Below are 18,248 nucleotides of genomic sequence, written 5' to 3'. Positions count from 1 at the left end.
ACGCTTCTTCCGAGGCAGCGGCACCTGATCTACTTTTGCACGAGGTGGTGGCTTCTGCTCATGAACTCACTGTCTGTCTAGATACGACTACGGAGGTCGTCCCTGAGCTCTCTGTCTGCCCTGATATTTGGATTACTTATTTGGATTACCCCAATAAAGCTGCATTTGTATCCTTAACCTTCGTGTCAGAGCAGGTTGTGACACTGGTAAACATCTCATTTTGTGTCCCACAGAAGAAATAAAGTTACAAGGCCAGGATGAGTAAAATGATGACAGAACCAGGGGCTACTTAATTTTGTGTTTCTATTAGCTGTTAAGAATGAGAACTACCGAGGCCAGATTCGAGAATATATTGACTTAATTGGTCAAACGAAAATGTTTATAATTCAACTCGATTCATCCAGAGAGTTCAATCATGCACTGAATTCTTTGTAGCGGTTTCTCACACGTAGTAGTAATGTGATGAAGAAGAACGTTGAATGAGGTGAATATTTTATCACAATCCATTGTAGGAAACAACTCTTGCAATGTCTTCTATCATGTCAGCGATGAAGCAGTTATTTTATTGCATATGCTGCCAAGGTAAGGGAGAACAGTGTCTTTAACTGTTATGTCTACTTCCTATAGAAATAACAGTAAATGATGCATAAATATCAGCAACTAAACCTAAACAAAACCATAACCTTATGGTATAATGAAGCAGCTCTGTATTGCATATGCAGCTTGTGAATTACCATATCCATAACAGTATAAAATATATCAAATATCAAACTGTGGGGATTTTTTTTTTTTTCTTCCCTAGTACATCCCGAATGTCTCAGGACAGAATGTTTGGGTGAACTATCCCCTTTAATACCAGAACACCATCAAATTTTTCAAAAAGTAGGTGTAATGTTCCCGAATCTGAGGACATAATAAATATTGTTGCATTAATATGTTGATTGGGTTTTTTTCAAAGGGGGGCTTCTTCCATCCCTTTAGCAGCTAAAACCGGGAAACGGTGAACAAACAGGGAAAGTGTAAACGTCTACCCAAGAGTAATGGAAGCATGATGAAGAATTTGCCCTAGGGATGAGAGACTTTCCTGGTGCTCATTAGAGCAAAGAGACTTGGGAAATGAATTAAGCTCCCTGACTGTTAATGACTGCAGATTGACCAAGTTGATTAATAATGGGTCTGAGTGTCTAACTTGGATTCTATGTGAATAGCATTGATTGAAGTTGATTGGACTGATGTTTCTGTATTAAAAGCAAATCAATTTTCGCACACTACATGATTCCATCAATAGCCATTTCAGCTGTAATTGTATTCGCTCATTGTAGTTGTAAGTGTATTTGTTTTTTCGTAATTTTTTAACTTTGTTCTCCTGGTCATTGTTTGAGTAATGGCGTGAGGGTAGTACACCTTGCTTAAAGCTGATGTTTTTTTTGTTGGCTTCTTATTGCGCAAAGCATAATGGAGGTCACATAGATGATTTTGCAGCATTCAGCGTTATTGGGTTTAACAAACAAGCCAGCAATGCATATCGCTGAGTCAGATTGCTATAACAACACCTCATAAATATGAATGAGTGCAGACTGTATTATTAGCATGAATTGCTCTACTTCACCACCACTACTCAGAGTGGGCATGTTCTCATGCATAAATAGGTAGTCTGAATAAACCGGCCAAACACTCATCATCAGGGGTCATCCACAAGCACATCTGTTTGAGGCAGTAACTACTCCTGTGTGGGTCATAATATTGAAGCTTGGGTAGGGGTGTATAACCAGAACGATAATTTCATAGTTGCATTGTAATTAACCTTCACTCTGTCCTGCAAGTAGTGAATCGAGCACATGTGTGTCATGCAGAAATCACTCGGGTACAGATTTATTAGTTTAAGACTTATTGATCTGTCTTAGCTTATCTTTCCAATGAAGCTGGCAAGACTTGAGCCTGGCAGGCTTGTGTGATTAGCATTGATTGCATGTTTTGCAGTGGCGAAGGTTCATGTGATTTAAGATGCACGGCCATCATTGTGTTATGGTGCTTGACAAAATTTTCTTCTTAGCTACATCAAGCTAATCTGGTACACTGCATAGCAACTCTTTTATGACTGAATAGCCCTTAATTGCTTTGGCGTACATCAGACAGTCTCCTTTACAAGCCTTACACCCTGCCTCATTTCCTCTCTGGGATCTTCATTCATTTTTATTTTCCTGTGTTGGCAGCTCTGTATAATCCAAAGCGGTGTTCAATTTCCTGATAGGGATTGCTGAGTGATCTCTGAGATTCACCCATTCAGCCTCTGAGCCATCCATCACACTAGCGTTTAAGAACACACTTGCCACAGCCAATATACTTTTACCATAGTCAAGGCTGTCAAGGAACTGGAGAACGGTGTCCTTGTTGACTGTTACATGTATTTACTGTTGTAATAACAGTAAATTACACGCAATTGCTAGCAACTAAAACTAAACCGTGTTGTTAATGGATATTACACAGTATGTAATTGTGTAATTGCACTGGACCAAGGACACCTTCAAATAAAGTGTAACCAAATTGCATTTACTCCCCATCATAATAAGGCATCAATATGTGCTTTATAAGTAGGCTACTAATAATCAGCCAATATGCTAGTAATATGCAAGCTAATAAGAAAATGGTTAATAGTGAGAATTGGTCCCCAAACTAAGGTGTTACCAAAAACACTGAACTATTTATTTTATTTTTTCAACTGATGAACGATAAAAACATAGATAGCCAATCAGAATCCACCCGACTTTAAAGAATCAAGCTTGACATAACTGCAGCATACAGTCATAATAAACAGAATGATCCTTAGCGTTGGTGTGGATGCTAATATAGTTATCATTGTTATTCACATTGTTCTTGGTTATCATTCTTACAATACGTTTTTGTCTTCTTCCCCTTGTGTGTTTGTTTAAAATGCCTTCCTTTCTGGCATAATGATCCGTTTAATAGATATTTGTTTCGATATGCCTGAGTGCATGCCAGATAGCATCAGTAGGCTAACCTGCTGATGCTAACGTTTTTGTTTTTGTGTGCACATCTGTCTTTTCTTCACTCTTTAGTGATTTAAACCTTGGCTGAGATGTTATGAGCCTCTGTCATTTCTCTGTGTAAGCAGATTTGTTCCCCACTGAGCATGTTTGAGATACAATTCCAGACTAGTATGTTGTCACGTTATGGAGCTGAAAAATCCGTCAGGAATATACCAACATTTGTATTAGTGTCTGTATGCACAATTTATCATTTATATTCTATCATCATTTTCGGGATCAACATAGAGTCCCTTCCCTTCTGTACTGTGCTCATTTACAGTAGATGCCATGTAAGGAACACTCTTTTTGATGCATTTTGGTGGGAATCATTATACAGTGTCTGATAGGTACTTCAGTAATTAAATTCAATGGGGCTTAGCCGTGTGTCATGTAGTGCACTTAAATTCAGGCCGGAGGGAAATACAGGATGAAACTGCCAATATGCACTAGACACCGCCACAGAGATTCAGTTCGTGGCTGTCAACAGAGTCTGATGGTTAAGTTCAAAACAGATCAAGGTTGTAAAGACCCGTTCACTACAATAACAATACCTATGAAGATAACAATAACGATTGGCCAAAATTGGCGTCCACAACAAACGTTAGCATTCTGTTTATTATAGTTTTGTCATCTGCTGCTTTAAATGCTTCAGCTTATTAAAGTTCGGTGGATTCTGATTGGCAGTCAATATTTTTTATCATTCATTCGTTAGAAAAAATCACTGTGAAAGTGATTCCAGCAATATTGTTCCTCTGTGACGTTATTGTTATTATAGTTATTGTCCTTCCTTGGTGTGAATGGGCCTTTAGTCTGGTGAAACACCAGGCTAGTATTATTTTTTGGCAACATTATGTACCTTTTGTGGAGAAGGTCGCTCTGTGAAAAATCTGTCTGAGATGGAGAACAAAGGGAGATTTATAAGTCATTATAAGACGTTAAGTACCAAAAAATTTTTTTATAAATGTTCAAAACGTTGTTAGTGTGCTTAGCAACATGCTAACAACGAACTATTGTTCATCTAAGTAGTACTATTTGTTTCAATCTACGTGCGGTGTTCGAAGTTTCTTGCGAGATTCCATTTCAGTCAGGATGCTGCCTTGCCAGGCTGGAGCCTATGTAGGCAATAGACCTACATTTTGTTCATTCTGCAGACATATTCATCCCTCTTTGCATTTTTTTTTTTTTTTTTTTTTTTTTCCAGTGCTGCGGCTGCTGAAAGAGGGAGCTGACCTGAACACAGTGATTTCCTCAGGAGGATCTCTGCTCCATCTGGTAAGAACATAAGGACAAGCTCTGACAAATTCAGATACATGTGCATTGCCTCTCGAGCTGTCATTCACTCTGACTGTGATGTCCTCTGCAGAAATTCTACCTGTCCCTTTTTTAAAGCAGTGCCCCAATACTCTACAAAGTATTACATAGACTTAATATTAAAATAATTGTATAAAATGTTCTGACTTTAAATTAAGAATGAACAAGGCATGTTTTTTTAAGCCACACCTGGGATACACATTTCATATTAAACCTTTATAGATATTCAGGCATTTTTGACCAATTTAATTTATTTATTTTAAAGGGATAGTTCACTTTGAAATTAAATTTTGGTATGTTTTAGCTTACCTCAAGGGCATCCAAGATGTAGGTGTCTTTGTTTAATAAAAAATATCAAAAAATATCAAAATTGAAACTACTGCGGAAACAAAGACACCTACATCTTGGATGCCCTTGAGGTCAAGTCAAGTCAAGTCAAGTTTATTTATATAGCGCTTTTCACAATACAGATTGTATCAAAGCAGCTTCACAGTATTAAATTAAAATAATACATCAATGCTTGTTTCTAGTGGAAAATGTCCACGTTTGGTAATGCTGATCAATAGTATTGTTGATTGATTAATTAAATTAAATATCCCAAATATCCCCAACTGAGCAAGCCAAAGGCAACAGTGGCAAGGAACCGAAAAACTCCATCAGGTGACCTAATGGAGAAAAAAAAAAACCTTGGGAGAACCCAGGCTCAGTCGGGGGCCAGTTCTCCTCTGGCGTTTATGAACTAGAGGTTGGATTTAACTGTAAGATTAAAAGTATTATATGAATGCCTGGCTGAAGAGATGCGTCTTTAATCTAGTTTTAAACTGGGAGAGCGAGTCTGAGCAACGAACAGTATCAGGAAGACTATTCCAGAGTTTTGGAGCTAAATGTGAAAATGCTCTCCCTCCTTTGGTGGATCTGGATATCCTAGGTATGACCAAAAGCCTCGAATTTAGTGATCTTAAAGAGCGCGATGGATTATAGGGTGATAGAAGATCCGTTAAATAGACTGGAGCTAAACCGTTTAGGGCTTTATAAGTCAGTAGCAATACCTTGTAATTAATACGGAACTTTATAGGTAACCAATGTAGTGATGATAAAATTGGTGTTATATGATCATATTTTCTTGATCTAGTAAGAACTCTAGCGGCGGCATTTTGGACTAACTGTAGCTTGTTTATTGAGGATGCAGGACAACCGGCTAATAAAGCATTACAGTAACCTAGTCTCGAGGTCATGAATGCATGAACTAATTTTTCTGCATCAGAAACTGATAGCATGTTACGTAGCTTAGCAATGTTTCTAAGGTGGAAAAAGGCTGTTCTTGTAACATATGAAATATGATTTTCAAAAGACAGGTTGCAGTCTAGTATAACACCTAGGTCTTTTACTGTAGAGGATAAAGTAACAGGACATCCTACTATGTTAAACCATATCCAAGTTAGGTAAGCTAAAACATACCAAAATTTAATTTCAAAGTGAACTATCCCTTTAAATATAAAAATGGTTTACTCAGTCTGACTGGTTGCACTTCATTTGAGGTCACACCTTGGCTGTTTGTGGTCAGAATTGATTAACCATTGGAAATGAATGGAAAAGCAACTTTTTATATTTAAAGTTGTTGAATAAGATCTATATACTATCAGCCTCAATGTTCCCAGTCAAATATGACCGCCTACAGCCAATATATTATCCTTTTTTTGAAAAGCTTAGGAGGGTTGCTTTATTGGACAATTACTGGTTATATATGACACCTACATGTTCTGTTCAATGCCTGCTTGTCAACTAAATGGTAGGCATCCATTACATTCCCTTTAGTTGGTTCATTGTAACTCTGGGAAATATTTGACACCATTCGGTGACACTGACTTTAATAGACCTGGTCCAGTGTGTGAGCACTACACTCAAGCAAGATGGATGACTCAATTTTTGTTAGTTAATTCTGTGACCATAGGAGACTTAAATAAATGTAAAGGGTTCGCCAGGGTATAGTACAGCTAAACAGAAACAAATCCAATTTCAGTGGTAATTGGATATGGTTTAATTAAGTATTGGCACTCTCTAGGAGTCAGAGATGCTCAAACAGAAAACAATACATTTTTATGGTGCAACATATGAAATCAGCCATTCATACCCAATGCAATATATGTAATTAACTTTTTAATTACAATTTTGATTATTGCACCTCTAACTGAAATCAACCTCCGCCTTCGTGCAATTAATGTCATTATCTAATGTGAAAAGGGCTAAATCTTTTTAGTCCATTTAAATGTCTCATTTAAATGCATAGTACTTATTCACTAAAGCTCTCGGAAAGTTTGTTTTTGGGCAGAATGGTTTAAGTTTAGTTGAGGAAGATATTCAATCAAATGTTCCTAAAATTACAGTGGGTGCAAAAAGTATTTGGACATGCAAGTCAAATCAAAGCGTGTGTACTCATGTTTTTCAGAGCCATTTTTGCAATGACTTTTAACATGTTCTCATGAGAATTCGTTTGATGCTCAAGAAACATTGCGGAAATGCTTTATTTTACAGTCCTATTCTGCATGTACATACTATGTACTTATAGTAATTACAATAACTTGGTAATAACTAGGTACTAACTCCGAACATATCCCTAAATCTAACCTCACTCATGTAGTTGCTTTATACTATTGCCCAATATTTCTTCTTATCACACTTAAAAACAGCTGTTCTTTTTGATATATTTGTGAAAACCTTTACTGGTCAAATATTTTGGGATATTGAGTTTTCTGTTAGATTGCGCCACTGTGACTGGGACTCTCTTTCTTTTCTCTCTGCAGTGTGCCCGCCATGACAATGTGTTCGCAGCAGAGATTTTGATAGAGAAGGGACTGAATGTCAACCAGCAGGATGAGGACCTCTGGACCGCCCTGCATGTGGCCTGCGCCTGCGATCACGCAGATATGGTGCTGCTGCTACTGCTGGTGAGGAATACAATTCTATTCAATTCAATTCAATTCAAGTCTATTCTATTCAATTCAAATGTATTTGGCGCTTTTCACAATACTGTTTCAAAGCAGCTTTACAGAAAATGCTTGTTTCAATGTTACGATACAATACGAATGCACACGGACACCATCAAATCAAATCTTTTAGCCCATATTTATTAGCTTTGAGATATGCTAGTGTACTTTACATTTCACTTTGAAGTATAACAGATAAACACATAATGACAATTGTTTCTGTTCTGAAAAAAGTGAGTTAAAATCTTAATGATTTATCTTGCATTCAGGGGCATATACAAAATTTTTCAGGGATTACAGGGCCAACACAGAAAAGAAAACCGTACTTGTCAAGTGTTTTAATGGGGTTTTAAAGAAAATTCTTATTTCTCTTCGACTGTGTCATCTGTGACACCTCTCTTTAATACGATTTAGAGGTTTGTGTACTGAAGGATGAAAGCAAAAAATGAGATGGAAGAGATGAAAAACATGATGGCCTTACCTCTCTGCTCTCTCACCAGGGTGTTGAGAATTTAATGAGCTTCTTGACTCACCACACCCCTGACCAGCCTTGGTGTGTGTGTGTGTGTGTGTGTGTGTGTGTGTGTGTGTGTGTGTGTGTGTGTGTGTGTGTGTGTCAGTAACTTATAGCCTAGATGTAATTGGCGAGCATATCTCCACAGGTGGACCATTTTGGAGCTTCAGATATCATTATGTGGTATAGAGCGGACAGGATATTTTAAGTGTATTTTTGTGTTTCCATAGGAACAAATGACATATAGTAAATGGTGACAGAACTACTTTTAAAGTCAAACATGTATCAAGTTGCAGTCGGATGTAAAAAAATAAATAGAGGCACATACACGTCTCTCCTGAAGGAGGAAATCCAACTAAGCTTCCAACTAGCAAGTAAAGTTCTATCATATGTTGGACATGCCGGATCAGATGAGCGTAATCCTCCACCGTGCTGACAGATCCAGGCAGGATCAGGATTTCCCTGCGTCTTTAGACAGGCTGTGTTCAGCCAGCACGCAATCATGTCAGTTCGCTGACTTTACCACAAACAAACACAGGTGATTTAACCTAAACTGACAAGAATGTCTTCAGTGTTTGTGGAACAGGATTTTAAAAATTGTTTTATATTTTGAGGCTTCTTGAAATACTGTTTGCAACACTTTTTACTTTTGAAATACGACATAATCGTGAATTGATTGGATTGTGAAAATGAACATTTTTAAATTTTAATATCAAGTTATGTAGAGCCCAATACTTCATACGCCAGAACAAGAGTTGCTATTGAGGAAAAAAATACATTTTTGATTTGTTTCTCAATATGGTTTTTAAATACAGATAAATTAAATGGCTATTTTAAGAAATAATTAATAATTTTCTAACGATTGGAGTGATTTTTTTTTTTTAGAGAGGAGTGCATACGAAAAAAAATATTTCTCTGAAGACCATCCCTTTTGGGCTGAACGGTTTCGGAAAAACTTGACAAATTTATGTGTTCACACTTTATGCTATAAGAACCAACTCAAACCTATTTCAGTAACCATAAAGTCTTTTCACTTGAGGTTTCAAAGACCACTGTTTTTTTTTTTTACCAATTCAATATGACTATCAAATAATAATAATATTAATTTTTAAATACAAATAATAAAATATGATATATATTACTATTGTAGTAATACTGTTGTACTGTATAAAAAAAAAAACTCAAAGTATTTAATAAAATATTTATACTTGGCAAACATTTAGTAAAATTACAATACTAATATTGATGTCTTAATTTCTTAATTACATATTTATTTCAAATGTTATATCCATCATGCTTTTATTCTGGTGGGAAACTGCAGTGAGCCCTTTTTTGTTGGGAACAAGGTTCATAAACGCTTCCCACTACAAATCTGGTAAAATGGTTGGCTCACATTGCGTTGCATGTTCTAAGAAAAATGCAGAGATTGTGCGGAGCTGAATTTGCGATTTGAAAATCACACCAAGCAATATTGTGATTTTTGGTGTTTTTGTTATATTGTGCTACCCTAACCAGAACACTAATATTGACTCCCGCTTGAATTCACAGACAGTTAAGACACAAGTGTGTCACTGTTGTTCTTTTCCCTGTTGTGCCAGTCAGTGAAAGCTCAGTCTCTGTGTGCGTGTCAGTGAAAGCTCAAAGTAACAGGGATATCTGGGTTATTTTTAGCGCTGTGACTTCAAAGAGCGTCTTTCCTAAGGAGAATTTCTTCTCCAAATGTTAGAGTGGATAGAAGAAGCTCAAGATTTTCTGCTTATTGCCTCCAGCACAGCACAGCATGCAGATGTAGCCTGTTTGCTATGGGCACGAATGATTGGGTCATATTTCTCAAATGTGCGGTTTATTTATCTGCATAAAACGTTTTTAATTTGCAAAAGTTGCCGATTCGACACAGCTCTGCGGTGGATGTTACACCAACTGAGTGTTTTGGCGGAAATCTCACCGTCTTATGTCAGATGTCTTTGAATCTCACTGATCAAGAATGGACGAGAGAGACATTTCTCTCAAACTTTCTGGCACAAATTTGGCACCAAACGCCCTCTGTGAACCATACGGTACTGTATGTTAAAATCACTATATATAACGTTTGAGATTTGTTACTTTGCATTTGTGAGGAAAAAGTTTGAATGAGATTTACTGCCAGCAATAACACCAAACTTGTTGGATTTTGTCAGAAAGTTGGAAAGGCTGTTTAATCAGCAGGGCTGTGATGCACTGCAATCCTAATATAATCTAAATTGACTTCTAGTGGGAAAAGGGACCTTTATACCATTAATTTGTCATTGAACAGCATATCCTCCGCAAATTAGAAGCCTTGGGGTGTAAACAGAGTATGAATCAGAGTTTATCTCTGAAGAGAATCTAAAAAGGAACATGCCAGGGGAAGATATTCGCCCCCTTCCATCCAAACCCATTTATAAAGATTCCTACACGAGCTGTTTCTCATCCAGTGAGCTTCTTCATCCTTCAAATTAATGACTGAATCGTTTCATTATTATCAAGAGAGAATGGAAACTGTGCCAGCTCGCGCATCACACATGAAGCCACATTTTCTGCATTTAGACCTCAGGTGAAAATACAGATCACGATTTTCATATATCTGTGGAAAATACACGAGGCGAGTTCTCTAAGAAAACTATCATCTTTTATTGTTATTCTGAATGTGTGCTGTGGAGACACCAGCTATGCCTGCTCTACTTTTCAGTGTGTGTGTGTGTGAGACTCCAGACCACTTTCGACCTGATTTTCATTGGAGCGTGAAGCAACAATCCATGTGCGTCTGCCAGCTCACTTCAATCTCAGACCTCCTTTAGGAATACTGGACAAAAATACACTACTACTACTACTACTACTACTACTACTACAGACATGTTTTTACACAACACCTGCATTCAGTTTTGTTAGCCACATTAACTCATAACATCCAGATTGGATGCAGAGATATATATAGTACAGTCTGTATCACAACTGAAATATTATCTATAATATAATGTTTAGCCTTTTCTTTATCTACAGTTTAATATGGGGGAGCTAATCCCACCTGAACCTCTTCATTCTGTTGATGTATAGGCTCAAATCCCACGTTCCTTCAAATTAGGGCTGCACGATTATGACAAAAATCATAATTGTCGATTATTCCCTTGAAATTGTAATTGCGATTATTAATTACGATTATCATAATTTACATTGAATATATATATATATATATATATATATATATATATATATATATATATATATATATATATATAATAAATATATAGACATATTATTATACATGTTTACTTTAAAATTTGTGAACACACACACTGTCCCCCTTTACTTAACATACACATAAATTGTAAGAATATGACTAATAGTAAAGACTACTAATAAATAAACATTAGGCCTATGCTAAAGCTATTAAATAGCAGTCCCAAACTAGCTTTTGTTAATACAATGTTGGTATGAGCCACCACAGTCATTTAAAAATATAAAAAAATAACACAAAGTGAAAATAAAGTGGCATTTTGGGGTTAATATTGAAATGACAGTTACCATGGTGAATAGGCCTACACAATATTAACAAGAACTGTTAATGAAACATGGAAACTGCTCCTGGCGAATAGAATGAAAATCATCCCTGCATGCAAATCCTTCTCAGCTAACACACGACGTACCATTAACGTGATTTATTGGTATTTTACTTTTATTTCGTGACTTACTAATTTACAACGTAACAACGTTGCATGCTCGTAGTTTCCTTTGCACTTAAACACAGCGCGCGCCGCCGCATTTGCGCGTGCAATTGAAGAGTGTGCGCTACGAGCACAGTAGCCTATAACGGCTGACAGGACAGGAACGTCCGTTTTTCTGAGGTGAAAGACTTTATTTCAGCGTACATATACGTCACTGCCTGGTAGTTCCTATTGTGCCGGGTTTTCTGAAGTAGTTGTGATTCGCCTCTCATAACATGTTCTAAATGCACGCAGAGTGGATTTTTTTTTTTTTTTTTTTTTTTTTTTTTGGTAATCGCAGCTTTGAACGATTACGTAATCGTGGGATCCATAATCGTAATCGCGATTAGAAATTCGATTAATTGTGCAGCCCTACTTCAAATCATTTTGACCAAAATGCCTTTTAGTTTGTCATATTTTAGTCATCTGAATTGTTTTAGTCTAGTTGTAGTCGACTAAACATCATAAGATTTTAGTCGACTGAAATCTACAGTAGATTTACAGTAATGTGAGTAACTTTTAATTGTAACGACGCATCTCGCGCATGATGCTGCAAAGATGTGAGCAGCGAGTGCAACACTCGAACATATCCAACTCTATGACTACAACTATATTACATGCACTGTAAAAAAATTATCGTGATTTTAACGGTAAAAGACTGTAAAAATGCTACAGTGAAAAACTGTTAATTGGTTAACAGAAAGTTTCCGTACTATATACGGTAAATAACTGTGATAGATATAAACATATTACTGTAAAATACCGTTAAATTTACAGTTTTTGAAAGTGAAAAAGAACAGCTCATTGTATAATTTACAGTGAAAAACCGTAAATTGACATTCCCACAATTCCCTGTGTGACACTTCACATTTGATCTATTTTTGTTAAAATAACTATGTTTCTTCATAGTTTTCTTAGTTTGTTCTAATCAGTTATGTACATCAGGGTTTTATGTTACATTTAATGTTGTTAAATTAATGTTTATTGCATTTTTAAAATTTCATGTGTGTTACCGTGATGGTGTTTAATGTTTGTGTGAATGACACTGTGCAGCTTCTATAGTATTAACTTTCTTGTGGAAGAGCTGCTTGTGATGAGCTTTGATTGATCATGTGACTATCATCACTGCTGTGATTGTTGGTTATCAGTGTATTACAATGGTACAAAACAGATATTAATACTTCAATAGGACGTTAAATTCACATTATATCAGATAATGAATTACGGTTTATTACTGTAAATTTTAAGTTAAGTCTGTAAAACCAATAACGTTGCTACCGTATTTTTGACGGTAAAGTTTTGGCAACCACAGCTGCCGTTTTTTTACCGTAAAAATCACGGTTTAATTTTTTACAGTGTAGAAAAGCAATGTAAAAGCAGCGCAAGAATGCAAAATGCGTTCTGTGATTGGCCCCTTCATTTTTAACCAGTTGTCTTTGTATACAATACAGTGTGTCATAAATTGACAGATAAAGGAATGTGTGATATTTAGCAAAATAGAGGTCAATATTTCTGAATGTAAACCAGCTACATCATCTCCCTCTTTGTGTGTGTTTCTGGGAGAAAGTGTGTTTGAGCATCTGCATGTGAACTGTGCCGTTGCGCTTTGAAGCATTCTCTTTGATAGTACGCACAACAGATTTGGCGCGTGTGTGTGAACAACTCCTCGGCGCTGTATGAATGAATATTTCTGAAAGTAGGCCTCATTTGCATAAAAGTATGCAAGTCAGTTTGTGCAGAGCTCTCGTACGGCAGAGATAACGTGAGGACTTAATTAACTGCATGAAGACGTGATCCTTTCTTACACACACACACACACACACACACACACACACACACACACACACACACACACACACACACAGACAGACATTTTCCATTCGTGAGTCTGAAGGTTCCTTAATGGTGGACATGGCCTTGCCTCTTTTTAAAACAAACCTTTCACACACACTCATTGTACTAAAACCTCTTTTGCTGTCTGATGCACCAAGAAAGCACACAGTCTTTATCTTTGAGAGGAAAAGCACAAGATCATGTACAGGGATGTTAGTATACTACTATTTTTTTCTGCAGTATTTGTACTGCAGTAAGCAGTGTGAAAATACTAGTTTTGCCTAAATGTGCAGTGCACAGAATAATGTAGGCATTTTGACCGTCCTTTTTCAGTTATTACAAATGTTGACCCTATAAAATTGAGTTTAGTCCATATCTGTTCTTGACATTTACAGTTTGACAAGGGCGAATGGAGCAGAAGCATCAGTGATTGCCATCTCAAACATCAAATTCATGACTCATTCATTACTGATTCATTAATAAATGAATTGCTATAGTTTTCAGTAAACACATGCTAGAACACTAATGTACTAAGACACAGGAGGCTTTGAATAGGACACCTCCTTTCTGTATCCAGGACAGTTTGATTGACACATTAAGCCTGACTGACATGTCATTGTTTGATTAGCTGTTTGTCAGAGGCTTACACAAAATGACTGTGAATTAATGCAGCTTTGTTTGGCTCTTGAATGGTATTAAAAAAAAACAAAAAAAAACATGGATTCTCCTCAAGCAAGCCCCTTTAACCTTTTTTGTCTCTGCCTCTAACTGCGGGTGAGTCACCCTTGTGTAGAAAGGGTTGTCTCCGTTGCCATGGATACACATTTTCCATCTTCTCCGTATTACTTTTCAGCGGCCTTGCTGTTTTTTCTCCATTTCGCGTCAATGTCTATATTATTAAAAATCTATATATAATAATAATAATAATAATAATAATAATAATAATAATAATAATAATAATAATAATATTTGGAAGATTAAAGAAAATAGAAAATTAAGCCTGTCATTAGGAACATTAATATTTGTTTCATCGTGATAATTGTATTTAATATTTTCAAGATTTTTAACAATAAAATGTATATTTATTTAATTTATATTTGATTCAGTAGCAATTTGTAATATCCCTATAATAATATATATGAATGTAATTCTACGTTATTTAAATGCATAAATTTCATAATGTATTATGAACTAACGTGAATTGACACCAAAAATAGTATAAATGATCATTAACCTAGATTAATAAATGTTTTTCATTTTGTTCATGATGCATAATGCGCATTAACCGTTGTACAATTACACAAAAATATTATTTACAGACTTTTAACACTTACACTGCAAGTTTGTTTTCGAGTTTGTATTTATTTACTTAGAGTACTTACAATCAGTTTGTTTACAGTTAAAGTTGACTTATTCAACACTTATATAACTTTGTTCTTTTGTTTGTTTGTTTATTATTTTTTTATTTTATTTATTTATTTATTTATTTATTTATCGGCATAAATAACTAAAATACAAATGCCACCAAGTAGGAATGGTTTACAGTTTTGCACTCCTAAATTGTGTATGCACTCCTCTAAAAACAATTTCACAGTGCAGTAAATCTTAATGGCCCTAAAATATGGTTTGTTTTCATTCTAATGAATTATAATTTATTTATTTATTTATTTGTGTGTGTGCGCCCGTGTGTGTGCGTGTGTGTGCGTTTATGAGAGTGTGTGTTTATGAGAGTGTGTGTTTATGAGAGTGTGTGTTTATGAGAGTGTGTGTTTATGAGAGTGTGTCTTTATGAGAGTGTGTCTTTATGAGAGTGTGTCTTTATGAGAGAGTGTCTTTATGAGAGAGTGTCTTTATGAGAGTGTCTGTGTTTGTGTTTATGAAAGAGTATGTGTGTGTTTGCGTTTATGAGAGTGTATGTCTGTCTGTGTATGAGTTTGTTTATGAGAGCGTGTTTACTAGAGAGAGAGACTGTGTGTGTATGTGTGTGTGTGTTTTTGAGAGAATGTGTGTTTATGAGTGTGTGTGTGTTTATGAGAGAGATTTTGTGTGTGTGTGTATGTTTGTTTATCAGAATGTGTGTGTGTGTTTATGAGTGTGTTTGTTTATCAGAGAGAGAGAGAGAGAGTGTGTGTGTTTCTGAGAGAGAGTGTGTTTGTTTGATTGATTCTCCCCGAAACTTGAAACCACATTTCCTTGACTAATATGCGTTTTTTATAATGCAAATGTTGTATATTTCAGTTTTTCTCTCATGTTATGTCTGTTAATGCTCTTATCTCTGCTGTGCAATATGCAATGCTTTAGGTCTCCCACACACACTCTCACTTCAGGCTAGCTCTCTCCCTCTGCCTCTGCATCTCTCACGTTCCTTCCTTCATATTACTGCATCCTGCTTCCAAAACTAGACCATGACGACCTATTTTTTGGGATTAGTCAGAGTCAGGATTTAGGAGGCACTGTTAGGCTGCCAATCTCAGTCTCATCTGTTATTTCATTTAGGTAAGAACTGCATTAGGTAAGGGTTCATTAGCTTTCACTGCTTAGTTATTTCTATGAGGATTACTCTCTTAAGAAACAAACCTACATTCAATTGACGTCATGGGGGAAAAATGAATTTCCTTGCTGCTTTTCCAACTAAACAGACATGGCTTTATAATGCATAGTCTAAAATTGCTTCAGTTATGGGTCCTATTCCATCAGTTTCCTTTTCAGATATGTTTGATATAGATTTAGTCCATTTTCTGAATGATCCACCTCAGGAGCCGTGTGCTCTTGATGCGACTTTCACGTTGTTCTGAACAAACATCAGACAGATTGATTAATTATGTAAATCTAGTGTATGCCAGTAGGTAGCGCTAATGGAGCAGTAGAAATATAACTGTTTCCCAATTCCCAGTTGCGAAATCTGCGTGGGAAAATCTTTCGCCCTCACGCCTGCGAACAATAGTAAATTTCACATTTAACATGGGGCTACTATTGTTTGTAATCATAATGGAGTTAACTTGCATATAGATTTTCTTAAAGCTACAGTAGCAAAAAGTAGCCTGTTGATTCTAACACTGTCTTCGTCGGGCATGTCTGTTGTCAGTAGCTTGAGGCTGTCTACACTGGATACGTCAAAGCGAACTGGTAATATGGTTGCTGGAAGTAGTGCAAACATGAATATGTCAGTAATAGAACAAGGCATCAGTTTATTGTTGTCGACCGTGTGCGTTATGCCACATCACACCCAGTGTAGACAGTACCACTTATTATAATGGGCTCTTTTTGCTTGTAATGGTCAGTGAGAGGTGGACTGGTCATAATTACACCTGTTTACGGTGCGAGAAGAAAGGTTTCAAGGTAAAAGATGTCGAATTCACACCAGTGAATCATGCAGATGTTCTGAAGTTTTCCAAGTCTGCTCGAAAGTTAACTGAGTTCTCATTCACTTTCATTGCTATTAGCCTATTATCATAACAGATTAAATTGAACAAAGGCAATTAAGCCTGTGCTCAAAGCCCTGTAATGAGACACAGGCAGCAATCATCATGCAGATTAGATGTAATTACGTTACGTGATTGTCCTTGTTTCCTGGTGCAGTCAGAGGAAAGTGTCTACAGTCTTTTTTTTTTTTTTTTTTTCACTTTCCCGGGGAGGATGTTTCATCTCTTTCTCCTTTGTTGACATGATTTGTAGTTCATCTCTCTGCAGTCCTCTGTACTGTCAGGTTCAGTTACTTCGGCCTCTGAAGCACACCTGAGCTGAACGTGTGTGTGTGTGTGTGTGTGTGTGTGTGTGTGTGTGTGTGTGTGTGTGTGTGTGTGTGTGTGTGTGTGTGTGTGTGTGTGTGTGTGTGTGTGTGTGTGTGTGTGTGTGTGTGTGTGTGTTTCAGGTATACCCTACGCTATGGGGACAAAATGACAAAAAAGCTTACAGTATAAATCATATTAAGTGAGAATTTCTGATCCCTCAGCTCCTCCTTGTGACCTTGCTTACATCAAAATATCTCTAAATGTGAATGGTAGGAAATTATGTGGAGAGGGGTTGCATATTAACGCTTATTTCATGAAACGGAGCAAATAATTTGAAAGCATTTCCATTGGGGTAAATTAATTATATTTTATCCATCATAGCGAAAAATTGATTTTGAACGAGTCCCAGAGGTCAGCTTGTTAACCCCTCAAGTGCGTGTACTGCAGAGGTATGACACTTGACTTTTTATGACCTGCTGTCTTACCCATGATGATCGCTGTGGATCAGTAGTAATCTATTAAATCCCGCTGCTAGACACAACAGTGTTCAATACAGTCCTGTAGGACCAGGTCAGTTTGTGTCCTCCTCATTTAGTACAATATGGTTTTCTTATGGTTGCACCAGAAAAAAAACAAACAAACAAGGTTTTGCATTAATGCATAAATATTAATAAAACAATATAAAAATTAGAATATAAAAATGCATTGTATTATGTAATGTAATATAATATAATATAATTGTATATAGCATAATATGATGTAATATACTGTACCCTAATATAATATAAATACCATTCTAAAGTTTTGGTCAGTATCGTAATTTAATTAATTTGTTTGTTTGTTTGTTTGTTTGTTTGTTTCATTCAGTAAAGATGCATTGAACAGTTTCCACTAAAATATTAAGCAGCACAACTGTTTTGAACAACTATAAGAATAAGAAATGTTTAATGTGCACCAAATCAACATATTAAAATGATTTCTGAAGGATTATGTCTCTGAAGACTAGAGTGATGATTCTAGAGTTCAGTTCTGTTTCTATTCTATTCTATTCTATTCTATTCTATTCTATTCTATTCTATTCTATTCTATTCTATTCTATTCTATTCTAT

General features: G+C 36.2%; 1 protein-coding gene across 4 annotated transcripts in view; it reads left to right on the top strand.

Annotated features, from left to right (window-relative positions):
* myo16 (myosin XVI) overlaps nt 1–18,248 on the top strand; it is a 221,366-nt gene that overhangs the window by 85,432 nt on the left and 117,686 nt on the right. For all 4 annotated transcript variants that reach the window (XM_084122649.1, XM_084122646.1, XM_084122648.1 and 1 more), the window contains exons 3-4: nt 4,249–4,319; nt 7,160–7,303. In XM_084122649.1, coding sequence (XP_083978775.1) covers nt 4,249–4,319; nt 7,160–7,303 — 215 coding nt within the window. The remainder of the gene's footprint in view (nt 1–4,248; nt 4,320–7,159; nt 7,304–18,248) is intronic.

Source organism: Abramis brama (genome assembly GCF_963993115.1).
Source record: "Abramis brama genome assembly, chromosome: 8".
NCBI lineage: Eukaryota > Metazoa > Chordata > Actinopteri > Cypriniformes > Leuciscidae > Abramis > Abramis brama.
The sequence above is the reverse complement of the archived record's forward strand: the minus strand, read 5'-3'. Positions and strand labels throughout refer to the sequence as shown.